This window comes from Exophiala oligosperma, assembly GCF_000835515.1.
Source record: "Exophiala oligosperma strain CBS 72588 unplaced genomic scaffold supercont1.3, whole genome shotgun sequence".
Lineage (NCBI taxonomy): Eukaryota > Fungi > Ascomycota > Eurotiomycetes > Chaetothyriales > Herpotrichiellaceae > Exophiala > Exophiala oligosperma.
In genome coordinates, this window is record NW_015622820.1 from 3353362 (window position 1) to 3368866 (window position 15505).

At 51.1% G+C, this 15505-nt stretch overlaps 4 protein-coding genes across 4 annotated transcripts; 3 read left to right on the top strand and 1 right to left on the bottom strand.

Moving 5' to 3' along the window:
- Positions 1-311: 311 nt before the first annotated feature.
- On the top strand, positions 312-1659 carry PV06_03944 (uncharacterized protein; the record flags this gene model as incomplete). Its single annotated transcript, XM_016404774.1, has 2 exons — positions 312-521; positions 583-1659. 2 exons carry the CDS (start codon positions 312-314, stop codon positions 1657-1659), a joined length of 1287 nt encoding a protein of 428 aa, XP_016265779.1.
- Positions 1660-2113: 454 nt separating this feature from the next.
- On the bottom strand, positions 2114-6004 carry PV06_03945 (uncharacterized protein). The gene is made up of 2 exons (XM_016404775.1): positions 5759-6004; positions 2114-5708 (listed from the first exon to the last, which is right to left on the bottom strand). The coding sequence occupies exon 2, from the start codon at positions 5128-5130 to the stop codon at positions 2899-2901; it is 2232 nt and encodes a 743-aa protein (XP_016265780.1). The 5' UTR covers positions 5131-5708; positions 5759-6004; the 3' UTR covers positions 2114-2898.
- Positions 6005-8161: 2157 nt separating this feature from the next.
- Positions 8162-9599, top strand: PV06_03946 (uncharacterized protein; the record flags this gene model as incomplete). The annotated part of the gene is made up of 1 exon (XM_016404776.1): positions 8162-9599. One exon carries the CDS (start codon positions 8162-8164, stop codon positions 9590-9592), a length of 1431 nt encoding a protein of 476 aa, XP_016265781.1. The 3' UTR covers positions 9593-9599.
- A 794-nt stretch (positions 9600-10393) lies between these two features.
- PV06_03947 (uncharacterized protein) lies at positions 10394-12396 on the top strand (the record flags this gene model as incomplete). Its single annotated transcript, XM_016404777.1, has 4 exons — positions 10394-10688; positions 10755-11855; positions 11949-12297; positions 12357-12396. Exons 1-4 carry the CDS (start codon positions 10550-10552, stop codon positions 12394-12396), a joined length of 1629 nt encoding a protein of 542 aa, XP_016265782.1. The 5' UTR covers positions 10394-10549.
- Between the last annotated feature and the right edge of the window lie 3109 nt (positions 12397-15505).

Genomic DNA, 15505 nt, shown 5'->3' on the forward strand with positions numbered 1-15505 from the left:
CAGAGACCTTGTGCAGTCTAATTCAGCAGACGCGTTCATGACTGATTCACACCACAACGTCCTTCCTGGCGGCATCGCGGTTGCTGCATCTTCACCGGTTTGTATGCTGCAGGTACTTCAAAACGGTACTCGCGACTCTCGCACATGGCGCGGTACTTGACTTCACCTCACAGTAAAGTGATGTCTTCTTTTCACCCCAATTCTCCTGTACAATTCTTTCTTCATTCCTTCATTTCTTGTACATCCTAACTTACATCATCTTTCGAATCACCCTCTCTGGTCCTGAACCCTTGTCATCTACCGACATCAGAATGAAGCTTGCGATACTTGCCATAGTCGCGCTGTCACTCGTTGCGACAGTGGTATCAAGACCCGCACAATGGTTCGCTGAACTGGCTGATGATATTGGCTCACTGAGTCTGGCACAGCATCTGTGCAGCCGCAAGCATTGTCTGTTCGGCGACGCAACCTTCGATGGCTACTCCCTTTCCTGCCAATGTCCTGATATGCCAATCAACCTAGTAAGTCAAGAAGAATGAATGATAGCATGAGAAGTGAGAACCTGACATGAGCCTTGAGCAGTTTGCGGATCCTTGCGAAGGTCTAGAATGCCCAAGCGGTACCGAACCCTTCTACTCAGTGTTAGACCAAGACTGTTACTGCGGCACGATGGAGGCATGGTTTGCCAAAGAAGAAAGCATATTGCAGCAACTTGAGAGTGAAGGCCGTCTGGTTACGCAGAAGGACATTTTCAAGAGCCCAAATCATGAGGAAGCCATACGTTATGACCTCCGTCGCCGTCAAGAGCCATCAAGTGCGCCTACGCCAACCTACACTGCGCTTCCAACCTTCGTCCCTCCCCCTACGCAAGATATCACGCCCGAACTTCTCAATCAGTCACTTAGCGTTCAGCCCCAGAATACTGCCACCATTTCCTCGATAATTCCCTTCTTTATGGACAATGTGTTATGCGTTTACATACAATTGAACGGAACAGTTGCAGACACTCTGATTGTGAACGCAAGTGCTTCACTGCCTTGTGGCGATATCGGTGTTGACCCTGAACCAAACATGGCTCTCGTCCCAAAAGTTGTTCAGCAAGGAGATGGCCAGCCGCAAGTTCAAGTTGCAGATTGTCAATGCATCGCTGTCAACATGTACGATCCCAACGTCATCACCTATTGGATACAGAAAGTCTCGGATGGGAGCATTTATTCCCTGACTGGAAGCAACAAGGTGGTTGACATTGATAAAATGAACACAACTCAGACCACAGCCTTGGATCTTGTCACACTATCTGCCGCAAACTCAAAGCGCAATGCTGCAAACATCGAATATCTCCGACCAGTGCGACGCCAAATATTTGGTATTGAGTGTGGCCAGCCATGCCCTTTTTATCACATGTATGTCATCAAAACGACCGATGGCTACTGCGGTTGCATATTCCACGGCGCAGATGAAAAGGTGGGCATTTCTCCACGAGCATTAGTGGTGCCTGACATCAACACTGCCACCATGACCGAAGCTGCTTGCAGGGCAATGATCTGTTACAACAATGGCAATCAGCCAGCCGTCTTCAATCCGTTTAGCATGACTTGCTGGTGCAACACTCCTCCAGCCATCGAATACAATGCCGACGCGTGGAAACCCGACCCCTAATTTGCTTTTACAGTGATGGATAGAAGTGGAGTGTTCTGTTGGACCACTAAACAACAACACCACATTGTACCACCACAAGGAGGGAGGTACGCAAGAAAGTAGTGCATGTGTCACACATACACACCATCCTTCTTGGTAAATGCTAGTCGATTGTTGAGTTGGGAGACACTAGAAACGACAAATTGGGAAGACTTTCTGTGCGTTTCAGCAGACAAGGCTGGTTATGCGGCTCCAAGTTCTGCGTCTTTTCCTAGACCCTGATTTCTACTTGTGTTTCATTATCGTGCTGACAGGATTGGGATGCGGAGACATAGATGGGAGAGACTGGCAAATAGCAAATTATTCTACTCCGGACGAAATAACCCCAATTGCAATGAACATAGCATTACATTCGACCCTGATACTGTATTTCGTAGGCGTAGGTTGAGACTCGAGCAGAATGAATTAATTACTTGGTATTGATCAATTCACACAGTATCCTAGAAGCAAAAAAGAAAAAAGAAAATGCTACACCTGCAGCCTTTTCCCTCCTCAGCCTGTGTCCGCCTATTTTTCAGGTTCTGTAGACAAAAGGGAAAATTAGAGGGACAAAAGCACCATATGCAAGGTTTTTTGTCTCGAAAGCAGGCCTCGCAGTTCCGCAACTTTTACGCCGTCGCTTGCTATGTTCAACCTGTCATACACTCACACACAACTAACCCCCGGATAGACCGACAAGACTTGAATTGGAAAATAGAGATTGTGAACCTCGGCAACTTGAGATCACGATGGTTCACGGTGTTCTTTTGGTGCCATGGACATGAATATGCATCGCGACTTGACGTCGACTGTCGCATTTTGTTGTGGGGCGCACAGTCAGAGATTTGTACAAACGGATAGGTGGAATTGGGATGGGCTCGGAGTGCCAATAAACTCGTTCGTTGCTTGTGAAAAGACAGCAAGAAGGAGGGGATTGGTTGGTTACGGTTTTCCGCCATCCAGCGATTCGATGCGCGCTGAAAGTTCCCCCCTTTGTCGGAGGACAGACGAGGATGATTCCAGGGTTAAACAGGACGTGATGAAGAGATCGTTGCATTCAGCAAGAGGTAGATGATGTCTGTCTGGCCTTTATGATGTCGCGATCAGGACAACGCTCCAAAAATGGCATCTTTGACGAGCGAGTTTCGCCAAGATACTACATGGTTGAAGAAAGAGATGTTCTTCGGCTGATGGTGCAGATCTTGTAGGAAACCCCAATTGTTACCGTCGTGAAGGCAGGTTCCCAGCACCACTGCCACCCTCGCCCTGGCCAGGCAGAGGGCCGGTACCGGAAGCGTAGCTCGTCCTGCTAGGACTCGTGCGCTGAGTTGTCTCTTCGATGATATCGCTCAACCTAGTTGGATGTCGATGTCTAGTTGCCTGGAGGTTTTCCCATCCTGTTTGAGCTTGTGCAACGATTGGAGGTGGCTCAGTTTCGTACCCTTCGCCCTCATACTCCGGTATGCGGCCTTGTGGGATAGCCGGTAAGGGGCCGGATGTTGTTCGGGGAATTTGACCCTGTTGTTGCTGAGCTTGCTGTGGACGGTATTGTGCTGCATACATCCTCTCACGCTCAATGTCGGCGGTGTGATCGTCATCATCCTCGTCGGAATAGTCGCCTTCTTCGCCTTCGTCATCGCTCACTTCGGCTCGAAGACCTGATGGACCAATAGGCTGACGGTAGGGTATACGGCGGCCCTGTGCATCCCGTGTATAACTACCGTCAGGATTAATGTGATACTCTTCTTCTGACGCCCCTGACACGGTGGACGCAATGAACGATTGCTCTGTGCCGCCTGTGCCTTGACGTGTTGGTGCAGGCAAGGCACCAGACATTTGAGAGTTGGTTGTCGTCGGGCTCTGATGGTAACGCAGATCCTGAGCCGCACTTGTGGCAGCACGACTAGCAGCAATTGCAGCAGCGCTTGTCTGAGGTATCGTCGGCCGAGGTGGGGTAGTGTAGAATTGTGTCTCAGGTTCACGGCCTGCCTGTGTTGCTTCACGCTGACGAGAGGATTCCGTGAACGGGTCGGTCACGGTAGGGGAACCTCCTGTGTCGGGTTGGTAGTTGAATTGTCTGGTTTCTTCACCAGGAGAGTCCAAGGAAGTTCCAGTTGTCTGACTCTGAGACCGCGGCCGTTGCGTGGCAGAGGGCTGTTGACCGGACAACATTGTGGGACCAGCACTACCAGTAGGCCCCTCCCTTGTTTGTGGCCGATGAGCTGAGCTGATTTGTCGACTGGATAGTCCTTGCATGGGAACGACCTGAACGCCTCCTATGAGTGTGGGCTCACCACTTCTCAATGCAATGGTTCTCTCGCGCTCCTCCTGTTCTCTTCGACCCAACTCTTCCCAGGCTCGTCGAGCCTCTTCTTTGCTAATCTGCAGCTCTCGACGCATTTCTTTGACAAGTTCTTCGGCTCGATTCTTGTCTGCACGGACCGCTTCAATGGACGTGGAGCTTACGGTCCGAGCTTCCCGTTCGGCGCGAAGCTGCCGTTCCAACTCCGCCTGCCGCTCTTGAGCTTGTTCCTGCTCCTGCCGAGTTTCGAAGAACCAGCGTTGGAATTTTCGCTCCGAGGACGCTCTCAGACGTTGCAATTCTACCACTGCGTGGAACAAATTAGCTCCTGCAGCAGACAAGTCATCAATTTGCCGAGCCATCTGTTTCTCTAATGGTTTGCCAGCCAGCTCATCAGCATTGTTTTGCATACGATGGATGAATGATGACACAATGCCCTCCCAGTGTGCCGAGAGATCCTCCCATCGTTCGAATGCATTAGGGAAACGGCTACGAGCCGCCACACCAGACGCTTGCGTACTTGACTGCGGTCCTAGTTGTGTCCCTGCTTGCAGTACTGGCTGTGGAGGTTGAGGTCTTGTTGATGGCGGTTGCTGCTGCGGCTGTGTGGCTCGCGGCGCCTGTTCAGGTACTGCTGGTCTCGCAGTCGCGGGGATGTTCAATTGCTCGTATGCTTCTGTGCGATTCCGTTGCGTGCTTGCCGAAAGTCGAGGGTCTGTTCCACCACTTTGGGTATGGATATGACCCGTCCTTGACGGACCAGCCTGAGTTGGAGCAATGTTCTCTTGCCGCCGATCAGAGCCAACTGGCATTTGCGCAGATTGACCGCGTATGTGATAGGTATGTGTTGGCTGCGTTCTGGCCGTTGATATTCTCGCAGTGGGTCGTGGTGTCTGTTCTTCCCCAACGCCAACAACCTGTTCTCCCTGTTGCATCCTTCTCTGTTCCTCTTGAACTTGCCTGGCGGCCGCCTCTTCAGCTCTGCGAGCTTCCCGTAGCCTTCTTTCCCGCATAACATCAGTAGGTGTCCGGTATCGAGGTGGTTCCGTTGCGGTGGGCCCGGTGCCGGCGGCTGCAGCCGTTCGTGGTGCTCCCCCATTCTGTATTCTTGCAGTGGCACCGGGCGGATTGCCCCTTACCAGATCTGACATTCGAGCCTGTTCTTCGAGCAGATCTGGAGTCAATGGCTGTGCATTGACGCCACTTCCCTTTCTTATGGCTTCCAAGGCAAAAAGGATTGCGTCGTGAGTATGTCTAGAGACTCGAATTGTTCTTCTAGGCCAGTATGACTCGTCCTCTACCAACCGCTGAAAGTCCTGAGGACTGGTAGACTCCGACTCGTCGAAGCCGCTCAATTGTGTAACACGACGAGCGTCTGGCTGCGGCGGAGCAGGAGGGGATGCTGCGCGTTCTGCTTGTTCACTTCTGCGCTCTTGCAGTCTCGGGGTTCTTCTCAGTGAGCGGACACTAGAAGGTGAGGATTGTGGTGGTCTTTGGGATACAGGTGTAGATATGTGTTGCTGGCGTTGGGGTAGGGGTTCTCGTTCAGGGTCGTAATACTCGTAAAGGTCGTCAAGATGAGAGGAACCGGACTGAGGCACTTCGATCGTCGGGTTTGGAGGAGTAGGAGTGGGAAGATCGTTGAACAACTTGCTAAAAGCGCCTCGCAGCGCAGGTTGGTCGGCGTCAGGATCTTCGGTGCGCAAATGCTAACAGCTGTGCAAAAAGGCTGAGCAGAGGTCAGTTGGAATACTGGGATCCTTGGGCAGTAACATTGACCTGGTCAGGATGAAGGATTGTTGTAATTAGTGTGTGGCTGGTCCAATGCCTGCGTGGGTGGTCAAAATCACGGAGGTTGGTTTTCGCCAGAAGACCCGCGACCGCTGACGCGACGCACCCGTGTCGGCACACCTTTGAAGAATCTGAAGTGTTTGTGTTGATGCATGAAAATGATTCTACCGGCCAAATCGCAAAAGCTCGGATTCAGAGGGAATTGTGGTGTAGAAAGAGGCGGACAGGTTCACAAAGTGGTGGGTGCGGCAGAAGGAACGTGGAAGCTGTCGCGAAAAGAGCTCTGACCTCTTTTTGCACAGGCCACGTTGCGGAGAGCTTCGATGATAATGTCAAAGCTGCAAGAGAAGGCGTATGACAGGACTATGAAGTGTATTCGACGTATAGACTCTCTATGTGTGCGTAGTGGTGCGATTTCACCGATTTCGATGTTACGGGCGCAACCTTCGGGAGCAGCCAGAACCAGGCGGCGACGACGGGCACAAGGTACCTGAGGAACGGTTAACGGTCGAGACTAGAATCTTGTTCGTCGAACCGATTGCCATGATCAGATTCGCATCTCATTGTCTGGACAAGTTTGTGTTATGCCTGGTTGCGTGCTTCATCGCCGTCTCCCATACTGTAATGCGAATATTGAGGAGGCTGGCATTGGTGGCTTCACACCGCTGGCGGGCGATGAGTTGGCAGACCGTAAGCTATCGACGCCTCATCCTTGGAAATCACCCCTGCTAGTTCCATCTTTACCGAGTTCATGATAATGGCCATGTTGATCGTGCGTCTACGGAGTATCGCTTGCGATTATAGAACACACTTGTACCTGTATGGAAGAGATTCGAATTTTCAGCTACAAAGTGTGGACAGTTGCTTTCCCAGAAGAGACAGTCGAATCTCCCAAACAGCTCGCTTGCCCCTTCACTCCATCTTGTTATCGATCAGGCACCAGGAACGACATCTGACCCCTCAAGCTGCAGTAAATGGGCGATTGGCACTCGTATTGGCTCAAGACCTCCCCGATTTTTACGAATCAGCAGGTCAAGACAATCCCTTCGGGTCCTTGTCTGGATCCCCTGCCTCAGATCCCACCGCGCCGCTCCGTTGATGCCGTTGCTCTCTGAGGGGCTCATTGCGCTGACTACCAGCCATAAGCAGGTTTGCTCTCTCGCTGCTCCATACAAACAGACAGTGGCAAACCTGACTATCAGTACGGGCGCTCAGCCGAACAGGGATACCAGGGATATTCGTCCCCTAACTTTCTCTTCCCGCTTACGACACTTGGGAATAGCGCCATCTTGTCAAACCGGAGCTCCATCCGTAACGCAAGGGTTGATTTCAAGATTTCTCTATCCTGTCTGCAAGTGCCAGCTGTCAACTTAGATTCTTTTCTCCGTTACTGGGCATGCTCGTGATGGTGTGCATGACGGGATCGTCGACGTGCATGCGCCTTTCTGACACTTTGAGATTAACCATGTCCCGAAACTGACAGCCTGCACAGGCCTGCGATGGCTCTGGTCAAATTCTCAACGGCGAAAGGACACTCACTCCTGAACAAAATTTAGTTCAGCCTTGAGCTTGGTGGCCGTTGTCGTGTCGTATTCGGAAGAGGCGATGGTTGCTTAACCGAGTCCGCCTGTCAACTCGATACGAATTGGACTATTGTCATCGAGTCTGGAGGAGCGGATGCTCCCTATTTCAGATCCGAAGTACGCTCTTCGCTTCACGTATAACTTCGGGCTAGGAGATTTCGACTATCTTTTGACGTCTGCGAAAACACGCGTTCCGCTCACGTTTACAGGTCGCAATCTTTTCTTGCGCCTCGTTTTTCTATGCATCGTTGCTGTCAAAAATTGCACCATATGCATTCCCCTTGCACTAGACTGGGGCCGTTTTGGTCACTATTGGTACTTGGGAGCTGGTCGAGACAAACTTCAGCATGTTTGTCCCATGGGGCTGGCTTTTCTTCCCTCCCCCGGTGGTTTGATGGAGCAAACGCTCTACCTGGCCTTGATCAAAACCGAGAAACGAATTGGAAGTGTCAATAATGCCCCGGTCGATGTTTTACATACAGCCTACAACTTACAGTCCCTGGGCTTGCATGATTCTTGACAGGCTGCAACATGGAAATGCGGTAATGCCCCAATGGTAGAGATCGGCTGCAGGACGAAGCCACATGAGATAATCTCCCTACGAAGTACGGTTTGCAATATTTCATATCCTACCTCTTTCTTCTCCTGATCCAATCTACCCTGGTCTGTCCGAAACGGTAACGCTGGCTACTCGCGAACAGTACTTAACCGACTCTTGCACTTTCACAATTTTCCATTCTATCAGAATCAATCCCTCCTCTATTGTCCAACCATCTTACTGAACTTGCTTCGAAAGTACCTGTCCAAGATGCGCCATCTCTTGTCGCCTGCTTTCCGGAGGACCCAACGTGCAGCAGAACAAAACACGAAGATTTCAACAACTTCGGAATCTCAGCAGCAGAATGACCCCTTTTCGAACGACGCTTCTGCATGCTCAGTTGTCTGCACTTCGAACAGAATGTCTTTCGCACTTCCTTCAGTACCCTCGTCTTCTCTCCTTCTGGAGGAATTGTTAAAACTTTGGCCATCAGAGACAGGCGATACCATAGAAAGCGTCAACTGTACCGGAGATTCGAGACAACGTAGATCTGTCGCCATTCTGCTTGATTCTAGTGCTTGGTGTCAAGATCTACCGGCGAGTCAGGATCCGAGTTCTCCTCCTGCAGACTCATATCCTGGTCGGGATCCCGCACAACTCAGCACTCCTGTCAATAAAGCAAGGACTCCTGTCCCGTCTTTGACATTCTCTCAAGAGTCCGCATACTCTCGATTTTCCCAGGAGGACCATTCCTCCGCAACATCAATCATGTCGCCGCTAGATCTAGGCGCTAGGAGGTCTGTGCCACAGAGTCCATGTCCCGTCAAGACAACGGCAATCCGGCAAGGAGACAATGAGATGGTGGATCCTTACTACAAACCTCCACAGACCAGGGGTACTCGGAACGCCGTACTGGCATACGATGATGCTACACCTTTCGAAGTCTCATACATCAACCCTTGGACTCATGGTTGTGTTAGCGCCGTTGATCCAAAAGTACAGCCACGCAACATTGCAAGTGGTCCTCAAGAAACATCGTACATAGAATGGGATGACGAGGAGGACGAGCACAAACTTCGCATTCCTACAGCCCTGTCACGCATTAGAAAGAGTCTTGCAGATCTTCGTGCTGCAGACCGCTTCATTTCGGGTGCTAATTCAGGTCGAAAAGCATCTACCAAGTCACAAGACAGTGTCAAGGATACTGTTGCATCGATCCCTCGACCGGTAACAGCAGCCGGCAGTGTTAGCAATGTCAAGGACCGGAGTCCGACGAATTTCACATATGCTGCGCCATACCAGTCACTGTATTTGGAAAAATCTCTTCCACCTTTGCCCCATGAGCAGATCATGACTACATCCACTGAAGCGGCATGGGAACGGAGCCCGAAAAGGCGGAGCACAGAGAGCATGGCCAAGAAGTGCTCGCGTTCCCTTGCATCAAGCGCAAATTCAACTAGCGGGCATATGCGGACAATCCACTCTGAGCTGGAGAGTGCTGGACCAACCTCACCTGTGGCTTTTCACCATTCCTTCACCTCTTATGATCAATCTCCAAAGTCGGCGTCATCGCCCAATCTAACAAGGATGGAAAGTTTTGACGGTCCATACTTGAAAACGGACAAAACTGACGAAAAGCCATCGATAACCCTGATGGACAAATGGCTCAATGGCCCCTTGGGAGCCAGAAACGAAAAGTAATTTGAGGTTGGTCAAAACTCATGGGTATATCGGATTGCGGCGTTTCTCTTCTGGTTCAGATGGCGAGATCAAGGGTTTCTAGTATCAGCGGTACGGGGAGATGCAATTGGGATGAGCGAGCGAATGTGTTACATGGCTACAATGACAATAATGATGAGGACGATGATGATGATGATGTTGTTGTTGTTGTTACTCTTGTATGATATCAGGGTGTTTTCTTTGGGTTTCAGATACAAATCTGATTATATACTACCTCAAAAGGGGAGATTCTCAATGATGAATGTCTTCTTCCCTAAATAGGCGAGTACCTAGATATGGTTCACCGTACTGAATACGGTCACGCGCCATCACGTGCGCTCCTCAAAACTGACGGAGAACTCCATTTTCTCGACATCCACCACCTCCTTGTACAAGTACCACTTTCAGCAATCCTTACGGATTGAGGCAGAACACTTTGGTACATTATCGTTCTCATCTTTGCCTTAATCACCCTTATCGGCTGTCTCCTGCCGTCTATGCGCATGGCAGCCTCCACAACGGTACACTATGGCCATTCTTATCAACCGAGATAGCGACCTCTCGTCCCAACCTATTCTACTGCGTTAAGCGTCAGTGGAGCTAGCTTCAGTAGCCAGAATAAAGCGAAGGCTCACCCCAGGATTGCTGCTTCGGCTTCACCCGACAGCCAATCATTTCCAACAGGAAAGTCCCGGCGGTAGTTATCCTTCTTAATCGTCTGTGTCCAGGCGTATTCTCTGGCGCTCCCTTAGCAGATCACCATCATTGCGCACCAAGGGTCCTCCTCTCCCGACCAAACGGCAATGTGCATTTAATAAAGCTATCGCTGTCGCGCGACATCGCAAATCATGCGGTCAGTCCGAGTTCTTTTGGCTTTGGGGAACCGATCCTATCCTTCAACGACAACTCCAGGTGCTATACGGTTGACCTAGCATCACCATGGGGATCAAGACCATTTTCACAAACTCGACACTGGCCAAGTATGGCAGAGCCATTCGCGCCACGCCTCGCGAGGTCATCTTGAACCGCGATCTCCTCTCTACCGCGGTCCTTTATGCAATGTCAGGCATTCCTCTATGTATGTCACTCTTGTCCCGAGTGCGAATCCATAAATCGTGATACTGATGCATCTTCGAAACAAAAGGTTGGGATCAAGGTTCATCTTCCACGATACCTTCACTACCCGGGTTCGAACAGCACTTTGGCATCACCTCAAGCGCTTCGCAGATCAAAGACTTTATATCACTCGTTTACATTGGCGCTGGTGTCGGAGCAGGTCTAAGCTTCTTCATCAACGATCGCGTCGGTCGCCTATGGTCTCTCCGTCTATACATGTTTATCTGGATCCTCGGTCAGCTCATCGCGACAGCCTCCCCAAACATCGGATGCCTATACTTTGCGCGCATAGTCTCAGGTTTCGGCATTGGTCCACTGACCGTTGTGGGACCCGTCTCACTCGCCGAGATTGCTCCAACTGAGATTCGTGGTCTCATCACTGCGTGGTTCAGTGTCGTGCTCCTGTTAAGTCTGTTTGTGGCTGCATTCACAGTGTACGGAGTCTTCAGCAACATGGCGGCAACCCGGCTGCAATACCAAGTGGTCTGGTTCTCGCCGTGCATCTTCCTGGCCCTCTGCATTGCGGCAAGTTTCTTTGTGTGCGAATCGCCGAGATGGCTCTTTCTGAAGGGTCGTCGTGAAGAGGGTGTCAGAACCCTTGAGAAACTACGCGGGCTGCCCGCCGAACATCCAAGGGTCCACCAAGAGATTCACGATATCGAAGAGTCGATTGCGGCAGAGACGGAAAAGTTTGACGGCCAAGGTCGTTTCGCTCACATGAAGGGGATCATGAAGGAGACTTTCCTAGTCCCCGCCAATCTGCGACGTCTACAGCAGGCCATGATATCTTATGCGCTTGCTCAACTTTCCGGCGCCAACCTGGTCACCAGTTACTTTGTACCCATCCTCAAACTCATGGGCCTGGCCTCGGACAACAACGCGAAAAGAGCACTGTTCCTCAGTTGCATGTACAGCATGGCAAAGTTCTTCTTCACCGTCATCGCCTCTTTCTTTTTCATCGATGCCCTTGGGCGACGGAGGTCGCTCTTCATCGGAATCACGCTTCAAATGAGCTCCGACATCTACCTCGGTGTTTTCATCAAATATGTTCAACAATCGACTGTCAACGTTGCAGCTTCACAGGCCGCCACCGCATTCATCTTCATTCATGGTTTCGGCTATGCAGTGGGTAAGTCATTGGTTGTTCTCTCTCGTAGAAGCCTGAATGGGTTTTCACTATCGTGCTGGTATCGATTGGTCACTGACAACAGGATGTTCACAGGTCTCTTGGTTCTCCCGTACGTTTTTGCCGGAGAGATCTGGCCGAACCGTATCAGATCCTTCGGCGGTGCCCTCACACAGTGTTTCCATTGGCTGTTCTACTACGGCGTCAGTGCAGGAATGCCATCCTTACTTTCGTCGATGGACAACTGGGGAGCTTTCATATTTTTCGGCGGATGGTGCTTCGTTTCGTTGATATATGTCTACCTCATGGTACCAGAGATTGCTGGTCTGAGTGTTGAAGAGATTGATGATCTTTTCAGAGGGCCGTGGTTCAATGCCTACAAAAGGTCTAAACAACGAACCGTGATTACAAGCGTCGAAAGTCAAGAAACAGTTGAGCAATGCGTGTGAGTTTATTCCTTGTCCTGAAGCTGAGTGGAATGATACTAACGTTGCCTGCCTTTAGAACAAGTGAAGCCAACACCGTTAAAGGGGCCAAGGATTGAGGTTTTGATTTTTCAAAGTTGCCTTCATTTCCAATGGGGCGGCGTTATAGCTATTCCGACACGGTATATACATATAGCCACAACATATCAATTGACTCGACATTCACGTTCTTTACTTCGATTTCTGAGCTTTCCATGGAGAAAGGTCGTACCTTGTTGTCATGATTTGTGACACTTTGCACAATATTTTGCCGGCCTGGGCCTCGGCTACATTTCCAATGGGCAGGGAGTCAAACACGATACGTCCTCCCGTTGTATCTGATCCGGTAATGGTAGAGAATCGAAAGTCGAGAGTCTAGAAGTCCTTCGGATTCTCCCGAAGCTCAATAATTCAAAGTCTCTACTAGTGCACTTAGTGGTCATCATGATCCCAGACGGAGATATCCATCCACACCAAACGAGAATGGCTCTAGTGCATCTTTTTCACGCTTCAAAAGGCAAACGGCATGTCGACGAGGAGGCTAGAATAGTCAGTCCACCACTTGCCTATCAATTGAAACCTCAAAAAGGGAGACCCGAACTACTGACCAAGTATATACCCACCCCTGGCTCTCTAGATTGGTTGCTCTTGGCTGCTCCAAAGAAAGAGAGAAAGGACACCGGCCGATCAAACACGTGTGACTCAAGAGGCCTCAACATGTACCAGATTCAGCCAACATCCAAAACACTCGCCAACTGAAGTCGGTGGTTCCTTTTGGATACCCACCTCCGCTATCGCATCATACACCCATCTGGGCTCAAAAATGCCGCCGCGTGGTTCAACGAGGCAGGGTGCACCTCCACTCGAGGACAAGAATGCATCGATCATCATCGTCGGCGCCGGGGTGTTTGGGCTCAGTACGGCAATCCACCTCGCCCGACGTGGGTTCAAAAACATCACCGTCTTCGACAAACAACCGTACCACGAGAGTCGGTATTCGTACTTCAAAGGGTGTGACGCGGCATCGGCCGACATGAACAAGATTTTTCGATCCGCCTACGGTGGTCAAACCGAGTACCAGGCCTTGTCTCTGGACGCGTTTGGCGAATGGCAAAGTTGGAACGCCGAGCTGGGATCTGGCGGTGATGATGCCGTGGTGCCGGCAGGGATGACACGAAAAGACAAGGTCTTTATCAACAACGGCAACCTCAGTCTGACGGACAAACCGGTGATTCCCGAGTTCGAAATGGCCACCGTGAAAAACATGCGGGACGCCGGATACCCGGACTCTCAACTCGTCACGTCGGACGAGCGACACATCGAGATTGCCAATGCACGAGGTTTCGGGTTTGCGATCGACCCCTTTGGTCGAAGGTCGAGAGGACAAAGTCACTTGGGGGTTTTGGACACGACGGGAGGGACCATCCTGGCGGACAAGGCTTGCTCGTTTGCTCTTCACAAGGCAGAGAGACTAGGTGTGAAGACAGTTTTTGGTGTCCGCTCCGGTCTGTTCGAGTCCTTTCTTCGAACTTCCGAGTCAGAAAAAGTTGTGGGTATCCGCACGGTCGACGGCAAAAGCCATCGCGCTGACCGAGTCATCATGGCTTGCGGGGGATGGACTCCCTCCCTTCTTCCCTCTCTGGACTCTGTTTGTGAAGCTACGGCCGGGTCCGTGGTGATGATGAAACTGCCTCCAGCCCTTGCGGCGAAATACTCCGCCGACAAGTTCCCTTCGTGGCAGTACAAGATGCGCGATGGGGCCGAGGGCGGTCTTTACGGTTTCCCCGCCACGGCCGACGGGTACATGAAGATCGGTTACCGTGGTACAAAGTATACGAACCCACAGACGCAAAAGGTTGACGGCGTCGAACGCAGTGTTCCCGTCACGCGATACACCCGTCCAGAAACGGTCACGGATCAAATCCCTGCTCAGGCGATGAAGGTGATTAAAAGGTTCGTGGATGATTTTTTGCCAGAGTTGCCCGCGAACGGAGTGGAAATTTCCACGACGAGGTTGTGCTGGTACACCGATTCTTGGGACAATCATTTCGTCATTGATCATGTCCCCGACCACGAAAATGTCTTGGTCGCCACGGCGGGAAGTGGTCATGCGTTCAAGTACCTACCAAACATTGGTGGGTGGATCGCGGATATCGTGGAAGGGAAAGGGTTGGACAGGCAACTCGTGAAGAGTTGGGGGTGGAGGACGAGACCTGACCGGAAAGAAGAAGTCATTAATGAGTTGATGGAAGGGAGTGGAGGGAACAGGGCGCTACAAAGAACAAAAATGTCGAGTCCTAGGGATCTCAAGTTGGTGAGAGGAGCAAATTTGTAGATGACTAGATGCCTGAAAAACAAAAGATACTCTAATCAAGGTAAATACTTCGTACATGGATACAGACAGTAACACAGTGACTTGACACCATGCACAGGTACGTTGGTCGGTAATACTCCGAAATATCTGAGATGATCAACAGGTGCCACTTTACTTTTCTCATTGACCCTGTACGCATGTACGTATCTGTATCTATGTATTCATTCATTCTTACATCCTGACCTCCTTTCTCTTCTTTTCATTTGTGGCATCGACATTTTCATTTCTTATCCTGCTTCACCTCGTTCACCGGAGCCACCGGTCTACCCTTCTTGAACAAGGACCTGATGTTTTCGAAACATTCCCTCTCTGATTTCTGGAACGCCAGGTCCGTCAGACCTCCCATGTGAGGCTGGAGGACCACCTTGTCGCTGGTCCTGAAATAGTCGTTGATCCGAGGTTCGTTGGCAAACACGTCCAACCCTGCCCTCGTGACCTTACCGGACTCCAGAGCCCGAATCAAAGCATCCTCGTCCACCACGGGTCCACGGGCCGTGTTGACCAAAAACGCACCATCCTTCATCGCCGCAAACTCTTCGGTGGAGATCAGGTTCTCGGTCTGTTTGTTGAGCGGACAATTCACGGACACGACGTCCGACGCCCCCAACAGTCCGTTGAGGGTCGGGTGGTAGGTCAACCCGTACTTTTCTTCCTCTTCGTCCGGTAGTCGTTTACGGTTGTGGTAGGCCAACTTCATGTTGAAGGCCGCGGCTTTCCGGGCGAGGTATTTACCGATCGCGCCGGCGCCGACGATCCCCAACGTCAGGTCGGTCGGGTCCCGAGCGGGTACGATGTTGGCCTTCCACGTGCCGTCG